This window comes from Rana temporaria, chromosome 3 (genome assembly GCF_905171775.1).
Source record: "Rana temporaria chromosome 3, aRanTem1.1, whole genome shotgun sequence".
Taxonomy (NCBI): Eukaryota; Metazoa; Chordata; class Amphibia; order Anura; family Ranidae; genus Rana; species Rana temporaria.
Window position 1 is genome coordinate 494,690,663 of NC_053491.1, and position 21,722 is coordinate 494,712,384.

General features: G+C 50.4%; 1 protein-coding gene across 1 annotated transcript in view; it reads right to left on the reverse strand.

Moving 5' to 3' along the window:
- Window positions 1-19,905: 19,905 nt before the first annotated feature.
- Window positions 19,906-21,722, reverse strand: part of AARS2 (alanyl-tRNA synthetase 2, mitochondrial) — a 36,851-nt gene continuing 35,034 nt past the window's right edge. Inside the window, exons 21-22 of the mRNA XM_040347254.1 lie at window positions 21,142-21,252; window positions 19,906-21,052 (exon numbers count right to left, since the gene is read on the reverse strand). Coding sequence (XP_040203188.1) covers window positions 20,849-21,052; window positions 21,142-21,252 — 315 coding nt within the window. The 3' untranslated portion in view covers window positions 19,906-20,848. The remainder of the gene's footprint in view (window positions 21,053-21,141; window positions 21,253-21,722) is intronic.

The window sequence follows — 21,722 nt, forward strand, 5'->3', positions numbered from 1 at the left end:
TCAAAACCAGGGCATGCTAAGTTCCATCAGACAAGAAAACCATCGATCCCTTGTGTAGTGTAGAGCACAGGCCCCGGAAAGAAGAAAAAAAAAAGGAGGGGGGGGAGGGGGAGGACTATGAGAATGGCCTATTATGTGTGGAGCCAAGCAGGTAAGGAGGTCGCAACCAAGAATCCCACTCACACCGCAGGTGTGCGGTGAGCATTGGTATCCTGGGGGTTCCCTAATTCCCTGTAGTGGAGCCAGCAGGCCCAGGTGAACCTAAATTTGTCATGGGTGTCTCTGGCCTGGTGTATGATCCTTTCCATTTCCTCAATCTTTGCAACCCGTGAATGCCAGTCCTCCACCGAAGGTGGGGTAGTGGACTTCCATCTCAACGGGATGCATTGGGTGGCCGCATTAATAAGCTGTAGCATGAGGGATTTCCTGTATGACCTCCCAGAGTCAGGTGAGTAATGAAGGAGATATTGTGCAGGGGTAAACTCGGGGGAGAAGGTGGTGATCTGGGTGATGAGGTCGTGAATCTGCCTCCAGAACGGTTGGAGAATCGGGCAACTCCACCAAACGTGTAGAAAGGAGCCGACCTCCGCGTTGCACCTCCAACACGTGGGCGGGACCCCCGGGAAGAGTTTGTGGAGTCTTTCAGGCGTACGGTACCATTGCGAGCAAAGATTGTACCTATTCTCCTGAGCCGAAACGTTGATGGACCCCTTGTGGGCATATTCCCAAATGATGTCCCAGTCTGCAGAAGAGCGATCTAGTGACAGGTCTACGTTCCACTTGCGGTGAAGGGCCACGTTTGGGGAAACTTTAGCCATCAGAAGGGCGTATAGTACGGAGATCAGGTGCTTTTGGGGGTTCGTTTCACTGCAAATCAGTTCAAAAGGGGCGAGGTCCCTATGCCAGTGTGCCGGGTTCGGTGTGTTATGAAGGAAATGTCGAATCTGCAAAAATTTGAAAAACGGGAGGTGCATGTCAGGAAATTTCTCAACCATTTCAGGATGGGAGAGAAGAACGCCGTCCTTGAAAAATCCCTCTGCCCTAATCGTACGTCCACGGGGGACCGCCGAACCAGGGGCCGGCACAACATCAGGGGGAAAGTCCGGGTTCTGTGTGATAGGTGTCATAGGGCCTGGAGAAGGAATTAGCTTCAAGGACCGACAGGCAACTCTGAAAGTAGCCAATGTGGGGCCAATCAAGGGGTGATCCCTGCACGATTTAGGGATCGCCGACGGGTCGATCCAGGGAAGGTGGGAGATGGGGAAAGGGAGATGCGCATTCTCAACGCTGATCCATTCTTTAGGAAGGGTGTGTGTATGCCAATCCACTATACGCGTCAATTGGCTCGCCCTGTGGTACATGGATAAGTCTGGTAGGCCTATGCCCCCTTTTAGTTTTGGAAGAATAAGTTTATCCCACCCAATTCTGGGGGGGCGACCCGCCCACAAAAAATTCCTGCAAATTCTGTTGAAGGACGCGAAAAAGGCGGGGGGTAAACCAATCGGGACCGCCTGAAGGACATACAGGATCCTGGGGAGTATGTTCATCTTCAGAATTGCCGCCCTGCCGAACCACGAGAAATGGCCCCTCCCCCATTTGAGGAGATCATCACCCATGGTCCACAGGACAGGCAAATAGTTAAGAGAGTACAGTGTTTTTAAATCCATCGGAAGTTTAATGCCCAGGTAGGTTATGGCCTCACCCTCCCAACTGAAGGGAAAATTTTCTTTACAAAGGGAAACCATCGATCCAGGAAGAGAAACATTTAACGCTGTGGATTTGCCAAAATTTATTAGGAGGTTCGAAAGTCGGTTAAAGAGCTCAAAATCTTTTAGGAGGTTGGGGATAGTGGGAATTGGATTCGTCAAGAACAGCAGTACATCGTCCGCATAGGCTGCTAACTTGCAACATTTTTGCCCGACCAGGACTCCCGATATATCCTGATTGTCGTGCAACCGATGCAGCATGGGCTCCAGGGTAAGGACAAATAGCAAGGGGGACAGGGGGCATCCCTGGCGGGTGCCGTTAGCCACGGAGAAGGCGTCCGACAGCCGACCATTCACTCTGATCCTCGCCGAGGGGGTGGCGTACAAGGCCGTAGTCAATTGGATAAATCGACTCGGAAGACCCAGCTTACTCAGAGCTGCGGCCATGAAGTCCCACGCCACCCTGTCGAACGCCTTCTCCGCGTCCAACGACAACAGGAAGCCTTCGGTGTTGGTCGACCGCAGCCAGTGGTGGACATTGATGGCTTTGGTGGTGTTGTCCCTGGCTTCGCGACCGGAGGACAAAACCCACCTGGTCAGTGGACACCATACCTGGAAGAAAAGGAAGCAATCTATTTGCCAATATCTTAGCATACAGTTTAACGTCCACATTCAAGAGTGAAATGGGGCGATAGCTAGGGACCAGCGTGGCATCCTTACCCGGTTTTGGAAGAAGGGTAATATGTGCCTCTAGGATGTCAGCAGGGAGGGAGGGCGTGTCTGGGAGCTCATTAAAGACCCTCACCATTTTTGGTAGAAGTTTGGATGCAAATGTCCTGTAATATCCGGTCGTCAGACCATCCGGTCCCGGACTTTTAACCGCCTTCAACTGCTTCAGGGCCACGGAGGCCTCTTCGACCGTGAGAGGCGAGCCCAGGTGGGATAAATCTTCCGAGGGGACATCAGAGCGGCCATATTTGGTGAGGAAGTCATCAATGAGCTTCAGACGATCCTGAGGGGACCCGACGCCGGGAGCTTTGGGCAAATTGTACAAACCCTCAAAGTATTCTACAAATTGTCGCGCGATACAGTCAGTGCTAGTGACCTGCGATCCCGACGGGGAGTTGATAGTGTGTATCGTGTGAGAGGACTTCCGTTTTTGCAAGGCCGACGCTAGCAGTTTGCCGGCTTTATTCCTGAACTCGTAGAAGAGCTTATGTGTAAGAGCAAATTTAAGCTTTACAGTGAGTTGGAGTTCCTCTAGCAAGTCTGTCCTGGCCTTGACCAAGTTTGAGTGAGTTTGTGTCGCCAGCATGCGTTTGGAGAGTTCAGCGATGCGGGCATTCCTACACTTACGCCTCTTAGCTGCCAGGGACATGAACTCACCCCGGAGGACGCATTTGTGCGTGGCCCACAGGGTGATAGGGGACATTCCCCCTGTGTCGTTGGTTGTGAAGTAATGAGAGATACTTTCATCTATCAAACGTGCATTTATTGGGTCGAGCAAGAGAGAGTCGTCCAACCTCCAAACAGGAGATCTGGTATTGTGCTCTGGCAGCGTCAATGTCATTGTAACAGGATGGTGGTCCGAAAGGACCATGGGCTCTATAGTCGCGCTAGTCAGGGACGGGAGGTCGTTTGGCGAAAGAAAGAAGTGGTCCAGTCTCAAATATTTGTTGTGGAGGGCAGAGAAATACATGTAGTCTTTCACGTTCCGGTATAGAGTACGCCAAGAGTCATGCAGGGACAGGAGACTAAGTTGAGATTTAATGGCACGCAGTGCGCGGTAAGGCAAACAGGTGGACCCGTTGGAGGTGTCTAGGATAGGTGACAATGGGATGTTGAAGTCACCCCCCACAATAAGTGTCCCGTGCTGGAAAGCAGTCAGTTGGAAGAGCACCGAGCGGAAGAATGTAACCTGTCGTGTGTTCGGGGCGTAGATGTTAGCTATCGTGTACGGGCGACCGTGCAGTGTGCCCTTGACAAAAAGATATCTGCCCAGCCCGTCCCTCTGCACCTCAGTGATTTGGAATGGGCAGTGCTTTGAGAACAGGATCGAAACCCCCCTAGACTTCGCTTCACTGTTAGTGGCATAAAACGCAGTCGTGTAGCAGCGGTCACCTAATTTGGGGACGTTGTCGGATCTGAAGTGAGTCTCTTGTATGAGGACCACGTGAGGTTTGTGCGGTCTGAGTGTATGTAGCCGCTGTGAGCGTTTTTCAGGAGAGTTCAAACCTTGAATATTAATGGAATACAACAGAAGCCTTTAGGGGGGCGGTGTCTGCTGCGGGGACGGAGGTGAGTGCGGGGGGTCTCCTGCCATAGCGTGAGCCGAAAGGGTGAGGGTTGGAGGCCGGGAAATAGAGATGTAAGTCAAGACTGTCTATATATATATATATATATATATATATATATATATATATATATATATATATATATATATATATATATATATATATATATATATATATATAGAGAGAGAGAGGCAAGAGGGCAAGAAGAAAAAAAAAGGGGGGGGGGTCGGTGAGGGATGAAGGAACCGATTAAAATGGGAGGACAAAGTCCCCTCACTTGACGTAAGTCAGTAGCAATCGGCAGGGTGCGGGCGCGCAGGGCACCTGCGCCCTAAATAGAGCACAAGCACCACGGCACGCAACCGCGTGGGGGTTGGTCGGAGCCTAACCGAAGAACAGCGAGGATTAAGTAAGTGTGTGTCACGATGGAGTGCCACCCCAGGACGAGAAGTCATACATGCGTGCATATGTGGAATCAAAACCTCATCAGTTTACATGGGCAGGGTGAAAAACAAAAGGGGGCACCCCCCACTTCAGGCCAAAATCCCATGGCCGGGCAAGGCCAAAACTAACCCCAAACGGATGCTTTAACCATTGTGCAGTGCTGAAAAACATAAATACCTGGACCACAGCCGTCCACGCCGCCCCACTGGCGGGCCCTAGTGGACAACAATGTGCTCGGGGCAACAGCAGCCCGTGGCAAGAAGAAGACCGGGGGCGTGCACGGCGCGGCCCCAAGCTGTGCGCAAGTAGTGAGCACGCTGGGGAGCCATATTAAACGGAGGGCGCCCAAGTGAAAGCGGACCCACTATGAACCCTGTATCGGTAGATGCCAGAGGGGCAGGGTAACACACAGCACTGGAGTAACACGTTACACCTAATAGATCATAGCAAAATCAGTATTTAAGGGACAGCGGTACAGCCTAGCAGCACCATATAACGAGATGGCCGTGTGTGTGTGTCCGCACAAGCCCCCCCCCGCTGTGTGGATGTCAATAAGAAGACCAGCGGGACAGAGTGGCACGCCAGGAGCAAGCAACCTGGGGAGAGACACATGCGACCCCACACCGACACCCGCTTAGCCATCAGTACTAGAGATCGGAAGAAGATAACGTAAACAATAAAATTCTATAATGCAGCTACAGAAGCACAGCAGTCCATCAATAGGATGTCAGCAGTAGGCTACTTATCTGCAGGGCAGCACACTAGCCCCGTGCATCAGAGCCCATCACCGTGGCGGGGAAGGACACCGGGACCCCTGCCATCAGCCGCCATCCCGATCGGAACGGTCCGACCGTGGCAGGGAGGTAGATCAACGGGAGTCCTGCGGCAACATACTGGTGTGATAGGTGGAAGAACCGGAAGTCCCCAGTGGCGAATATCAGCCATCGTACCGGAGTTCAGGCCCTACTCCAATGGGTGGGAGGGGCGGGAGTCCGTGGTGCAAGCGTCCACATGCCAGGGGGCCAATACCCCCGAAGTCCGGAGCAACATACCGTCTAGCGGTGCAAGAGCCAAGCAGAGTTCGATCCTCCGGGGGGGAAGCAGTGCGGCTAGCGTGAAGCAGTAGCAGGTTTTCGGCTCGTTCGCCAGGATAGTCCGATTCCGCGCTGCTCGATACGTATGAAGGAAGCATCCGCCGGAAGTGTACTTGTGCCCGAATCCCGGAAGGGCGCCACCGCCGCAAAGCAGCATGGGCAGTGTAGTCCAGGAGGTGGAGGCCCGCAGCGCTCACTCGAGGGGTATTGGAGGGAGCCGCCCACTGCTTTAGTCAGGAAAAGGGCGGGAAAATGCTCTGGCTGTAGTACAGGCGGCGCTGAGGGGGCAGGGCAGTCCATAGCCATGTACTCCCAGCAATGGCTGCGAAAACAGTAGTGAACACGAAAAACAGGCAAAGTAACAGTTCAAAAACGAGATGTAGGATAGAAACAGTCTGGTGGCAAACGAATCAGCCGAATAGTCACAGGGCAGTTAGAAATCCCTGCGAGCTCTCCTCGCTCCCGGAGAGGCTAGTGGGTCAGGCTCCCTCCTGGAATTAGGTGCAGAATTCGAGATGCGGGAGCCCGATGGGGATCTCCTCCTGCGGTTCCCAGCAGCTTGCGTCTCCATTCTGTCATCTTGAGGTTTGCTCCATCTGCCCACGGATCGGCGGTATATGGCGTACCAGTCCGGTACCGCCACAAGTGGTAACCCCAAAGCTTCGCAAAAGTGCGGCAGGTCCTCAGGCACTTTTAGTAGCGCTGTGCGGCCCTGGTGGGAAGCCGCCAGACAAAAGGGGAACTTCCACTTGTAGCGTATCTCCCTGGACTTCAGGACATCCAGCAGGGGTTTGAGGTCACGTCTGTGCTTCAGGGTGATCCCCAAGAGGTCTTGGAAGAGCTAAATAGGGGAACCGCCATGCTGAAGGCGCTTACCCCTCGCCTGCCTCAGGATCTCCTCCTTCAGCCCGTAGTCCACCAGGCAGCAGATTATGTCCCTGGGGGGCTCCGTGTCCCGGCCCCTAGGGCGCAGTGTCCTGTGAATTCTTTCCATGGCGATGGCAGTGCAGGGAGGTCTATTGAGGATTGAATTGAACAGACCCGTCACCTCCTGCAGGATGTGCTCCCCAAATTATGGCGCCGTCCTCGGTTCTCAAGGTCCTCCAGGTGCCGGTTAACTTCCCTTAATTGCAGGGTATGGTCGTCTATCTTGCGGGTGGAGCGTTGGAGGACAGCATCATGCTCCTCAAGCGCCCTTTCAGTCTTCGAGACCCGGCCATCCAGTGCATGAATGTCCAGGCGCAGGTCTGCAATGGCGGCCGTGAGCGTATCTTTTATGTCCGCCGGCACAGCTCTCAAGTCCTGGATGGTAAGGTGCGGAGCAGGTGAAGCTTGCATTGCCCCGGACCCCCCGCCTGACAGTGGGGGGAGGAGAGGTTGAGCTGGAGACAGCACGATCTCCTGAGTATGGGGTGGCGAGACTTGAGAGCGGCCCTGAGGAGCTCCGTGGCGGGAAGGGGCCATGTTACCACGGCCCGCCCGAAACATCTCCGAGATGTGCTGGCCCAGCGCGTCGGTCTGCTCCCTGGGAGACCTCGAGTGAGATGCAGAGGACTGCCTCGATGAGGTACCCATGTCCAGACGCTGAAACGGCAGTGGAAATCACGGCAAATTGTGAAATTCGTCCCGAGGTGGCAGGAGCTCAGCGTTCAGGCAGCTATCTCCTAGCTCGGTCCGGCCACGCCCCCCCCTTACATTATTGTGTTCACTCCCCCCCCTTACATCAGTGACACCTGGCAACTCCAGCTTGGCGGCTCTGGTTTTATCGGATAGTCTCAGCTACACAGTCTACACACCTCTGACTTCTCTCATGATCCCCAATCTGGCGGCGCTCCCATTTTTGACTTCTCTACTGGCTCCCCCTCAGAGACTGCAGACATGATAAAAGATGAGATGGTCAGAGACTGCAGACATGGTACAGGAGATGATCAGAGACTGCAGACATGGTACAACAGATGGTCAGAGACTGGAGACATGGTACAGGAGATGGTCAGAGACTGGAGACATGGTACCACAGATAGTCAGAGACTGGAGACATGGTACCACAGATGGCCAGAGACTGGAGACATGGTACAACAGATGGTCAGAGACTGGAGACATGGTACAACAGATGGTCAGAGACTGGAGACATGGTACAACAGATGGTCAGAGACATGGTACAACAGATGGTCAGAGACTGGAGACATGGTACAACAGCTGGTCAGAGAATGCAGACATGATACAAGAGATGGTCAGAGACTGCAGACGTGGTACAGAACATGGTCAGAGACTGCAGACATGGTACAGGAGATGGTCAGAGACTGGAGACATGGTACAGGAGATGGTCAGAGACTGGAGACATGGTACAACCGATGGTCAGAGACTGGAGACATGGTACAACAGATGGTCAGAGACTGGAGACATGGTACAACAGATGGTCAGAGACTGCAGACATGGTACAACAGATGGTCAGAGAATGCAGACATGATACAAGAGATGGTCAGAGACTGCAGACGTGGTACAGAACATGGTCAGGGACTGCAGACATGGTACAGGAGATGGTCAGAGACTGGAGACATGGTACAACAGATGGTCAGAGACTGGTACCACAGATGGTCAGAGACTGGAGACATGGTACAACAGATGGTCAGAGACTGCAGACATGGTACAGAACATTGTTGCCAAAACGTACGTAGAATTACTGACAGTTCTTTAAAACAAGTCCGTAGTAAGGGAAGTGTGCCAGTAAGACTGGTGGCGATTGGCTCGAGGTCAGAACTGCGCATGCGTAATTCCTGGAAAATACCTGAGAAGATACGATTCTGAGCCGCCAAGTCTGACTCATGCACAGCCTCTGCCCAGCCCACCCGCCGCGCAGCCAATGAAGTCCGCGCATTTTCCCGCCAGCCTGTAAACAGGCAGGACGGAGGAGCCTCATAGAGAGAGCTTACTGAGAATTCTCTGTTAAGGTCCAAAACGTATAAAGTAAACGCCCACACAACCTGAAGTGCACAGTCTTGACCTTGTCTTCTAAATGTTTTATTTTTACCTATCTAACCGATCAAACCTTCTGAATTTCCAATCTCAACCTTCTGAGTTTTAACATCTCTACCACACACCCTTTAATGCCTATTTTGTAACCTTCTTGTTTTTGCAGAGCTTTACACAAGGCAGACCCCCCTTTACCCATTAAGAGGCTGCCAGGCCCAGACACCAGTTCCTTCCAGTACACCAACAAACACGGACTCAGTCTAGGGGATGCCTTTTTTGTAGATTTATTGCAGCGCTTCAAACAGGATAAAGAATGAGGGTGCAGCATAGTCCAAAATGAAAAACAGACAGGAGAACATCATCCTTTGTTGGAGGTAGAGGGACAGTGTGAGTGTACTCGCATCATGCTGAGCTCTCTCTATGAGGATAAGATCTAAGGGGGAGATCAGAGGGGAGCCAGAAGTATGGCAGCAGAAAGGGGTGATGATGCCCAGAGGGTAGAGTACTCACATTGCAGGCTCAGCCAGTGCATACAACACATGCTTTACATAGCAAGCAGTGGAGGGCAAGGGGTGTAGTGATGATGTCACTCCCAGTACCTGCCACAGCTGTTCTTGCACCGATTGCTGATCTCCAGGGGGCAGTGCCTTAGTCACACGTCACACTGTGCTGTCACACTGACTGTCAGTCTGTCACTGTGTCAGTCCGACTACAAGACTAGTCACCGTGAACAAAGAGACACATTGGGCAAGGTGGGCAGCAGCAGCCAGCAGACTCCACAGTCCACCACACACTCAGTCGGGCAGGCACTGGCAGGGGTCTGTCCATCCCTTGCTCGGGTCCAGTGGGGGTATGTGTGCTGTGTGGTCTTTTACTCCGAGTCCCGACTGGTAACGCAGGCTCCCAGTCCCAAGTCCCACCACTCAGCTCTCATGCGCAGCACACGTCTGCTCTTAACTCCAGGAGGCTCCTCCGTCTGCTCCTGCCTGACTGTTTTTAAAGCTGGCGGTGGTGTTGGTGTGAAAATGCGCTGAGATCATTGGCTGCACGGTGGGTGGGCTGGGCAGAGGCTTTGCAGGGGTCAGACTCGGCGGCTCAGATTCGAATCTTCTCTGGGATTTTCTGGAATTGCACATGCGCAGTTCTGACCCCGAGCCGATCGCCACCATATTTACTGTCACCTTTCCCTTACTACGGACTTTCACGGACAGGGGAAAAGGTGCCTTTTTTTAAGGGCTGTCCGTAAATCTACGGACGGTTGGCAACACTGGGACAGAGCGAGTCTCTAGACCAGAAGTGACCCCTAGATGCCAATAAAATCCCCCCATCCTTGTAGATATACAATTGTCACCTCACTGAGCCTCAAAGAGAAGTCCTAGTCATTTCATCTACAAGCCCAGCAGGGGACGAGGCCGATACAGTGAGAAGACCCCCAACTGTCTGCCAGACATTGATTTATGTCAGAGATCAGAGGAATCTATTTTATCTCTCATAAAAAATAAAATATTAGTTGCAGAGAGATGGAAATAATTCCTCCTGATTGTACACATGTTGGGGTACATGTACATATAACATTGTATGTGTAGTGAGGATAGAATCCAGGAGAAACCCCCAGAATGGTTCTATGGAGTCTGATCACACCAGACAAGCAGTGATTGGTCTTGTTGGGATCAGACTGACATGCCGGTGTTACCAATCCTCATCCATCGGAACCATTCATGTCCCATTTAGCTCTGGTGGTTGTGCGGGGTCTCTGGTCCCTGTGCGTGGTCTCTGGTGGCTGTGCGGGGTCCCTGGTGGCTGTGCGGGGTCCCTGGTGGCTCTGTGAGGTCCTTGGTGGCTCTGTGAGGTCCTTGGTAGCTCTGCGGGGTCCCAGGTGGCTGTACAGGGTCCCTGGTGGCTGTGTGGTCCCTGGTGGTTATGCAAGGTCCCTGATGGCTGTGTGGGGTCCTTGGTAGCTCTACAGGGTCCCTGGTGGTTGTACAGGTTTCCTGGTGGCTGTACGGAGTTCATGGTGGTTGTGCAGGGTTCCTGGTGGCTGTTTGGGGGCCCTGGTCGCTGTGTGGGGTCCCTGATGGCTGTGTGGGGTCCTTGGTAGCTCTACGGGGTTCTTGGTGGTCGTTTTGCAAGGGTTTGCAGGGTCCCTGGTGGTTGTGGGGGGTCCTTGGTAGCTCTACGGGGTTCTTGGTGGTTGTGCAGGGTCCCTGGTGGCTGTGCGGGGTCCTGGGTAGCTCTGTGAAGTCTGATGGTTGTGCAGGGTCCTTGGTAGCTCTGTAAAGTCCCTGGTGGCTGTGCGGGGTCCCTGGTGGCTCTTTGGGGTCCCTGGCGGCTGTGAGGGGTCTCTGGTGGTTGTGCAGGGTTTGGGTTGAAGTAAGCACATAGGTGAGTGGAGGGGACAGGTAGGTGACACACTCTGCATGGGGCAGGCACAGATGACAAGTGAGGGGAGGTGTAGAGGAGAGCCCAGTCTGAGGAGGAGGGTGACAATGATGTCGGGAGTCTGTGCACAGGGTGTTGATTTGGCTGTGTCCACAGATCAGTCACCTCTCTTAGAACATGGTGTCTCCACTGACACACATATGAGAGAGAGGAGGGAGGTCAGAGCATATACTCTTCTCTGAGTGGGCAGCATCCCCAATTAGAGCCGCTCTCTCTTTGGCTGACAGGAGAAAGGGGAGGGGTGAGCGGGGGAAATACACAGACAGTCCGCAGCTCTCCTCTCCCCTATCACAGCGCCGCTGATGGGAGCAAATGGAGCAGCGCTGTCACTGTGTGCGGGGGAGGGTGCGGGAGCATTTTTTTCCGTTTTTTTTTGTCTTATCGGCCTAGGCTCAATGGGCCTGAGGGACTTCCCACAAGATCAGCTGTCACAAGTGTGGGGATCTGGTCCCTCCTGATTGGATGGATATAGAACTCCAAATAAACAAAAATTTGTGTCCTTCAAAACAATTGTCTCTTTATTTACAATAAATGCACTGACAACCAATAATATGTCAGCATATCCAGCAACCAATTGGGCAGTAGATAATATCACTCACCAGCACCACTTCCTGTTTTAGTTCCAGGCAGAAATGACATCACCTGGCTCCACCCAAGGGTCACCTGCCCAATGATTGGTTGATCTGCTGACATATTATCATTGGTTGTCAGTGCGTTTAGCGATCCTCATGGATTTTGCTGCATGGAGACGCATGTGAAGTAGAAATCCCATTATTTCCTATGTGGGCGGTTCCCAGCGATGTGCCAGTTTAGTGTGAAAGGGAATCTATATGGAGCCAATCACACCTCCAATGTGTGCGTTACCACGTACGCCGCAATGTACCCGCAACAGTGTAACTCCACACTAAGACTTTTCAGGTGGGTGACAACTTACCTCCATTTCACAGGGGAGGTCCAACCAATATTCCATGACATCATCCCTCCAAATGTCCCAACATTTCATTATCTAAGACTCCGCCCACTGATTATTCATTGGATGTGTCTACTTCTGCCCCTCCCTGGAAGAACATTTAATTTTCTAAGACTCCGCCCACTGATTATTCATTGGATGTGTCTACTTCTGCCCCTCCCTGGAAAAACATTTCATTCTCTAAGGCCCCGCCCACTGATTATTCATTGTATGTGTCTACTTCTGCCCCTCCCTGGAAGAACATTTCATTCTCTAAGACTCCACCCACTGATTATTCATTGGATGTGTCTACTTCTGCCCCTCCAAATGTCCCAACATTTCATTCTCTAAGACCCCGCCCACTGATTATTCATTGGATGTGTCTACTTCTGCCCCTCCCTGGTAGAATATTTAATTTCCTAAGACTCCGCCCACTGATTATTCATTGGATGTGTCTACATCTGCCCCTCCCTGGAAGAACATTTCACCTCTTTCCTGCTTCTCCTTCCAGGATTTATGACTGTAATGGGACATTGCGGTGCTGTGATGATCTTTCCTCCGTTATCTCCACAAACCGAACTCTGACCTCTCTGGAGATAAGATTGGATGATGAGAAGATGTCGGAGTCAGAAGTGAGACGATGTTGTGAGGTCCTCCGGAATGCCGGCTTCTCTGTGGATAGATGGTAAGATCTGTTCTATTGGAGGAAACACACAAACTAAGTCTTAGAATGTGAATAGTAAAATGTAGAGAAGATTGGGTGGAGATGATGGAAGGGGGACCGTGTTGGGAGGTCTTCTGACACCCGGGCTGCACTGTAATGAAAATGGAAGGACGGGGTGACAATTTCTGTAGAACCCATTGGAGGTCTCTGTAGTTATACAGATAATGAGAGAGATGATTGAGATTTCCTGTGCCAGTCACACATTTCCCAGATGATGGAGAATTTATTCCTCATCCCAAGTTTTATCATTACAGATGGGGGATGGGAAAATCAGATTCTCCAATTATAATCTTAGTCAGGTCCTACAATCTTCCACAAGGTTTTACCCCCCCATCCCCCGCTGTCTATCCAATGTGTCAGTATAACTCAGCCAATCAGATGTGAGCTCTCATCCTGTACACATGACAGCCCAGCACACCCGGCATACAGTCTGCTATCCCAATGGTTGGATGGCCATGAGTGTGTGGCCCCTGCCATGGTGAGGGCCCCTCACTTTTCCATCATTTCTTACAGAGCACAGTATGAGCCCCTCCCCTCTTTTCCATCATCACAGCAACATTTCCTCCTCTAACACTCTCATTTTATTCTTCTATTAAGGGATAGATACTGGAATGTATCTATAGACAGAAGAAGATAAGAAGATGGTGTGCGGGAGCTCCTCCCCCTCTCAGGTAATACACGGCTCCTCCCCCTCTCAGGTAATACACGGCTCCTCCCCCTCTCAGGTAATACACGGCTCCTCCCCCTCTCAGGTAATACACGGCTCCTCCCCCTCTCAGGTGATACACGAATCCTGATATAAAGAGAATGTCCAGAATGGAATGATATCAGAGTAAAGTGATATGAACTCTCACATTTTATTTTCTCTTTCTGATACTTAACCGGTTAAGGACCACTGCACGACTATTTATGTTGGCAGAATGGCATGGCTGGGCACATGGACGTACAGGTATGTCCCCTTTAAGATGCCCAGCCGTGGGTCACGAGCGCATCGTCCGTGGCACACTCGTGACCCGGTCCTGTCCTCTGTGACCGCACCCGCAGGACCCGATTGCCGCCAGTGTCCCGCGATCGCGTCACAGAGAGGAAGAACGGGGAGAGGTGAGTGTAAACAAACCTTCCCCGTTCTTCCTAGTGTGGCTGTCAGTGATTGTCTGTTCCCTGTGTTAGGGAACGATGATCAGTGATGTCATACGCACAACCACGCCCCCCACAGTAAGAACACACCCTTAAACCCTACAGCGCCCCTCCTGGTTAACCCCTTCACTGCCAGTGTCATTTTCACAGTAATTAGTGCATTTTTTTTAGCACTTTTCGCTGTGAAAATGACAATGGTCCCAAGTGTGTCAAAATTGTCCAATATGTCCGCCATAATGGTGCAGTCACGAAAAAATTTGCTGATTGGCACCATTAGTAGTAAAAAAATAAAATATTAATAAAAATGCCATAAAACTATCCCCTATTTTGTAAACGCTATAAATTTTGGCAAACCAATCAATAAACGCTAATGCCGCGTACACACCATCACTTTATGTGATGAAGAAAAACAACATTTTTAAAAACGTAATTTTAAATTACCGTGTGTGGGTAAAACGTAGTTTTATGTCTTCTGAAAAACGCCAAAAAAAAAATTCGAGCATGCTTCAATTTTTTGTGTCGCTTTTCAAAACGACAAACCCCATTGAAGCCTATAGGACCCAAACTGCAAAAATCAGAAGTCCCCATTTTGATGGCTTATATGCAAGTAATTGGCCATAAAAAATGGTATGGGGGCCCAGGTACTGCCCTGGGGGACATCAATGAAATTTTTTTTAAGAACAATCTTTTTTTTTTTAAAGGAGCAGCGATTTTATTGTTGCTTAAAGTGAAAAAATAATCCTTTAAATATAGTGCTGGGGGGGGGTCTCATTAGTCTGTCTGTAAAGTAGCACATGTGTACCATATTTAGAACCGGCTGCAGCAAAACTGACATTTATAAAGAAAAAATATTGACATCTAAATAGTTTTTTTCCTACAATCTTTCTTTATTTTATAAATAACAGCCAGTTTGTATGATGCGGAACAGGATTAGAGATTTTTTTGGCAGAGTTTGGATGGAAATAACATTTTTTTGCACCACTTTGAGCAAGCCTTACTACTCTGTAGCTGGTGGTGTGCTACTGGCAGATGAGCTACAAGGACCTGGGACACCCTGCACTATACCATCATCCAGTGGTGGTGCATCAATAAAGAGCGCATGGGTGCCGCCCCCTCTCTCCTGCCACCTGTCTATCACCATAGATTCATGCAATGCATGAATCTATCTATGGCCACTGCTTCCACCCCCTATTCAGGTGCCCGACCCCTTTTCGGGTGCCAGGCACCAGAATTACACAGCAGGGTATTTTTGGAAGCACCTGATGAGCCATAGGCTCTAATAGGCACCCAAAAAGTTGAACAGCGGGCGCTATGCTGGGCGCTCACAGATCACTCACCGTTGTGTTAGAAAAGTGAATAAATATTCAATTTCCTAACACTGAACTGCCTCTCAGCCAATTAGATGCTTGGGTCTGTTACCTGTCACCTGATTGGCTGAAACAACAGGCGCTGTGATTGTACGCCGCCTATCAGGCATCCAATCATAGCAGAGGATGGGAAGAGAGGATGGGAGAAGATATCGAGGAGCGTGGAGGACATCGCCGTGACCCGCTGCCCCACCAAGACAGGTAAGTGCCGGGCGGGGGATGGACAGTGGCAGCAATTGATTTTTTTTTCAGATTGTTTGCGCCCCCAAACATTTTGAGCACCAGCCACCACTGCCATTATCCCTATCAGTGGAAGCTGTTGAGAGCTCATGAGGTATAGTGGGGGCAGACTGAGGTAAGGAGAAGGGACAGATTTGTGCCCCTTTTGTGTGGCTTTTAGGTGCTCTTGCCAACGGGCTGAGTGGTGGGAGGTTAAATGCCTTGTCAAGCATGTGGTACCCAAATGGTTGGAGATCTTTCCATGCTTGATGCACTTGAGACAAAGCTTCAAATTGCAACAGTGCACTCGGCTATATATGTCCAAAAAAAGGCCCAGACAGCTGAGCTGTGGGAAGTGGGCCGGGAGATAACAGCGCCACAATGTGATGGAATAGGGGGGCTACTCTCTACTATTCCATGATGACTGCCTCGTTGGGGTTGTGCCTCACCCTTACTTTCCTCCTCTGCTCTATCTCCGCTAAACAAAACGGAAAGGGATCCGTTCCCCTCCATCTAGTGGATTGGAGGGCAGTCAGGTGTAAATGGACAGCTAGTTTGTTTACATCAACCTGTCATCAGCCCACTCCACTCAGCGGAGGATCAGTGGACAGATTCCCCTCTGAGCAAAACAGATTCTACTCGTGTGAAAGCCTTGATCGCAAACGGCAACACAGTGAGCTTAAAATCATCAGCATTATAACACAAATGCACACTCTACCATGGCTGGTGGAACTATGAGCACTGAGCCCTGATTGGAGAAAGTCATTATCACTTTGTCCAATTAGGGCCCTGACAGTGCTAATTGGTGAAGCCTTGCACCTGACCGCTGGCTTCATCCAATTAGGGCCCTAGAATGCACTGCAAAGTGCACAGTGCATTGTGGGGCGCTCAGCGGCACGTGAACATCCCGCCCAAGCTAACTGCAATATCAGGTGTTTGCCGAATGGGCGAGCAGGCCATATTCGGGACAAACTTTTGCTCGGCTTGAACTGTTCATCCATCTCTGGTGCTGATCAGTCCCAGTTCCTGGATTCTGGCTTCTCCCCTCTATAAATCTGAATCACTTCCTAACAGAAAATAATAAAACCCGTCCTGGCTGTTCCAGGGATGGGAATGGGGCCGACCTTCAATATTCTGAATACAATTCATCTCCTCAGTCGGTCTCTGCTGCTGATATTGGGATCTGCTGATCTTCCTTGGGTCACATGATCCCAATTCTTCTGTGGATGGAAAGTACTGATACTGATCGAGTCCCTGTGTAAAATGGAATGATATACAACATCACATTCACATATATATGTATTGATGAAACATTTCATGGAATGTATACAATGTAATATCTCGGTGTAATTGTACAATTATCTCTTGTAGACGGCCAGAGATTTGTCTGGTGATTGTGTCCCGGTGTTGGGTCTGCTGGTCCTCTTCCATGTATAGAGGATGTACTCACCGACACCTTTCTCTGCAATCCTCTAAAGGAAAGTCTTCTACTCTTCATGGATATAATGGTCGCCTCCCATTGTGAATTCCCTCTTCTCCCCTCTGTAGGATTCCGCACTTTCCAATATTATCAATACTTACTATGATGATAATGAGGATCCGACTCATAAGGACTCATTCATGGCGGGAAAAATAAATTTTTTAAAGTTTCTCATCAATAAAAGCTGACTGGAACGATCACTATTACCGCCACAGAGACCGCATCTTTCTCTTACTGCTGTCCTAAAACTCTCCATTCTCCTCTTTATCCTCCATAATCCACTCCATCCTTCATAATCCTGTCCATCCCCCCATACTACTCTCCATCCTTCATTACTACTCTCCATCCCCCATACTACTTCCCATCCCTTCATACTACCTCTCCATCCTTCATACTACTCTCCATGCCCCCTACTACTCTCCATCCTTCATACTACTCGCTCCTCTCCCATCCTATGCTACATCCCCCCATACTACTCTACATAGTGCCAGGGAGGTCTCCTTAGTACGCCTGTAAAGTGGCACATTTGTACCCTGTATAGAACCTGCTGTAGCAAAGCATTTATAAAAAAACAACATTTAAATAATTTCCCTGCTGTAGCAAAGCATTTATAAAAAAAAAATTAAATAATTTCCCTGCAAGCTTTCTTAAGTAAACAACAGCCAGTCTGTATGACGAGGCCACAATATAGTGCACTGGCAACAGGATTAGAGATTTTTGGATAAGTTCTGGTCTCTTACTCTCCATCCTCTAAACTACCCTCCATCCTCCATACTTCTCTCCATCCTCCACACTACTCTCCATCCTTCATACTACTCGCCATCCTCTCCCTGTACTCTCTTTTTCCTGCACTCTAGCTGCCCTTTCTCCTCTCCCTGTGCTCTCTATTCTCTCCTCTCCCTTCATTGCATTTTCTCTTTTTCCAGCACTCCCTCCTCTCCTTGGATGTAATAAAGTGTTTTGGCTCTATCCAACATATACAGCATTACCGGCGCCCAGTGCCTCTCTGCTTGCTGCATCTCTCTGCAATCGCTTTCTCCATGTTGCTGACATGATCTCATTGTGCCGAGTCTGTCCAGCCGCTTTACCTTTCACTGCCTACTTGCTGCTATTTTTATTACCATTATTTATCCATAGGTTGTTCTGATTACATTTTATGTCTGGTATATTGTATATGAGGATCATGTATTATTCCCCGGAGGTTTTCATGTCATGAATCATTACCCAAAGGGACTTGATTATCCAAATTGATTATTGGGCTACGAATATTGTTACCTAGTTATTGGAAGGTGTTATTCTCTATAGATTTACCCCACTGAGGTTTTTTACTCATCAATAAAGTTTTGTATATTGTTTTAACCTTATTCTGCGATTCTCTGATTATTATCAACTTTTCAGCTTGTTCTCCACAGCTGATACCACTCCCTTCCCCTTCTCACCACTCCCTTACCCCTCTCTCCTCTCACTTCCCCTCTCTCCCTCCCCCCTCTCACTCCTTTCCCTTCCCTCTCACCTCTTCCTTCCCTCTCACCGCTTCCTTCCTCTCCCTTCCCCTGCATTTATTAGTTTCCTTGCACTGTCTATATTTACCACATAATATGTTCCTATTATATACTGTTTGTATGTATAACATAAAATTTGAACCATAAAATACATGCATGTTTCATAATATTATAAATGAATGCATATGAGCATTGAGGACACCTAGTGGTGGGTGAAGAAATTACAGCTCAGGCAAATCACACCTTGATATGGGTGGTAAGAAGGTAGGTGCAGGCAGGAAATCCTGAGGTCTCTAGTGAAGCACCTTTCCCTTCTATGGAAATAAGAGTCTGTCAGAGCTGCAGCCAATGCTATAGGTAGGAATAGGGAAGAGATGTCTGTGTTGTGGACAGTGTGAGACAAGTCTGCCAGATATCATACACACGGTGGAGGGGATGGTGATGGGGGTCTACTCAGGTGAAGGGAATGGTGTTGAGGAAGGTGGGGAGGTCTCCTCAGGTGGAGGGGATGGTGTTGGGTGAGGTGGGGTTTCCTCAGGTGAAGGGGATGATATTGGGTGAGGTGGGGTCTTCTCAGGTGGAGGGGACAGTATCAGTCAAGGAGAGGTCTCGGGCGAGGAGGACAGTAATGGGTGAGGTGGGGTGGTCTTGTGCAGTGAGGACGGTATCTGTGAGGTGCGGTCTCCTCAGGTGGAGCGGACAGTATCAGGCGGGGAGAGGTCTCCTCAGCCTAGGAGGACGGTAATAGGTGAGGTGGGGTCTCCTCGGGTGAAGGGGATGATATTGGGTGAGGTGGGGTCTTCTCAGGTAGAGGGGACAGTATCGGGCAAGGAGAGGTCTCCTCGGGCAGGGAGGACTGCAACGGGTGAGGTGGGGTCTGCTTTTGCAGGGAGGATGGCATTGAGTGAGGTGGGGTCTTCTCGGGTGGGGGGCGGTATCGAGCGAGGAGGACGGTAACAGGTGAGGTGGGGTCTCCTTGTGCAGGGAGGATGGTATCAGGTGAGGAGGGGCCTCTGGTGGAGGGGATGGTATTTGGTGAGGTGGGGTCTCCTCAGGTGAAGATATTGGGTGAGGTGGGGTCTTCTCAGGTAGAGGGGACAGTATCAGGTGAGGAGGACGGTAACAGGTGAGGTCTCCTTGTGCAAGGACAGTATCGGATGAGGTGGGGTCTCCTCAGGTGGAGGAGATGGTGTTGGGTGAGATCTCCTTGGGCTAGGTGGGGTCTCCTCAGGTGGAGGGGGTGGCATTAGTTAAGGGGGGTCTCCTCAGGTTGAGGAAACAATATTAGGTGAGGTGGAGTCTTCCCATATGGAGGGGATGGTATTGGATGAGGTGAGGTGGGATCTCCTCAGGTGGAGGGGATAAGATTGGGTGAGGTGTGATCTTCTCAGGTGGAGGCAAAAGTATATGCTGCCCCCCAAATAAGCTCAGGTGTTCCCAGTGCTAATCCTCCATCATACAAAGACATTGTAGAAAGTTGTGCTCCTCCAATCTTGTGGTTGGTGAAGACTCTTTTCTGTTCCCCCATGGCGTTCTTCCTGAGATTTCCACCCGTACACAATGTCAGAACCACGGCCAAACTTTATCCCAAAATTCATCTTTTATTATTATAAAAATAGACAGAGAAAAGGCAACCCTTCTCCTGGACACTCCCACAAAACTAAGGCATACTGGGAGTAGGAGGGGCTATACTGGGCCCACAGTTTGTTTGCCAGTGTCCCTTTCTTCCGGTAGGTGGCAGTATAACCCGACAGTTTCTGAATTCCTGGGCCCCTTAAAGAAGAAATAAATACAGATTTAGTTTTAAAAATGGTAACACACGCCAGGGTCATCAGAACAGATGCCCCCCTGGAAAGATACAGCACACCAGCCAGGGGCCCATCTAGAGCCAATGATTCCACCTGCTGCTAAAGGGACACTGATAGAGGACCTGTCTCAAAGGGGCATCTATGGTGTCAGCTGGATCAATATTACCCAGATGGGTTCCTATCAGATCACTGGGATCTAGTCATTGTTATAAAGGAGAGGGGCCCCAGCGCAGATCTTCTTGCACTCCATCCATGGACAGGTCCTCTTATCTTCACTATTCCTCAACAATGCCACTGGCTGTCCTTGTTATACATAAAGAAAATATGTATCTGCATAGGAAATATGGAACAGCAAAGCACATACATTAATAATGTGAAAGTCACACCCAACAGCAGTAATGTAAATCTGAAGTCAGATCCCATTGGAGGGCCCAGGGTGGAAGGCCAACCTCTATCTTTGTGCACCCACAAATCACTGTGAGATGTGATAACACCATGTGAGGCTCCTTCTGTTCCGATTGGCTGGCTATGAATTGGGCCCCCAATATGGCGGCACCACACCCAGCTGTGTTCAGGGACATGACTCCTCCCTATGACCCCATCTGCAGCATCCCAAAATACACGTATGTTCTCCTGTGTGATGTCCACATCTGTCACATGACCTCTATGTCCCCAATCAACCTCTCAAGTTCCACCAATTGGACACCAGGGGGGGTCAGTTCTCTCCCGCCCGCCGCGTGTCATGTCCAGAGTCGCTGAGTTTTGTCTGTGCGAATTTCAGTGCCGCCTTCAGAACGCCATCCAGGTTCTCACAGCTTCCATTTCCATTGGCAGAACCCTCCGAACCGCCAGCCTTACCACCCATCACCGAGCAGACTGACACCGCCCAATCCAGGGCAGAGAGAACAGGGGAGGGGCCCTGAGGGGGAGGAGAGAAGAGATCACATGAGCCGAATTCCTAAATACACATGCATCAGACGTGAAATAAAAGCCCCCCGCCCCCCTTACCTTGGGCACCTGACATGCACACAGAACCTTCCCAGAGCTCTGCCTGCTGAATAGCATCACCGCCGAGCCCGGGCACCGCTCACACAGCAGGAAGACCGTCTTCATCAGCACCTGCAGATGGCACCACACACCACAATTACTAATGGGAGAAGACAATATGGGAGGTTCTCCAACCTCTGATGACTTTACTCCCACACCTTTCACTAACACTCTATTGTCCTTCCATCTCGCTGTCTATCATCAGGCGGCTCTCCTGAGACTGGATGGGAGCAACAATCAGCCTACTGATAGGGGGCGTGCCTGAAGAGCATAGAGGATCAGTTCCAGGGAGGCAGAGGGAGTTCTAGGAAGGTGGAGGGAAGCAGAGTGAGGAGGAGTTTGAGGAAGGCAGAATTCCAGGAAGGCAGAGGGAGAAGGGGTTCCAGGGAGGAAGAGGGAGTTTCAGCAAGGCGGAGGGAGGGGGAGTTTCAGCAAGGCGGAGGGAGGGGGAGTTTCAGCAAGGCGGAGGGAGGGGGAGTTCCAGCAAGGCGGAAGGGAGGGGGCGGTTTCAGCAAGGCGGAGGGAGGGGGAGTTTCAGCAAG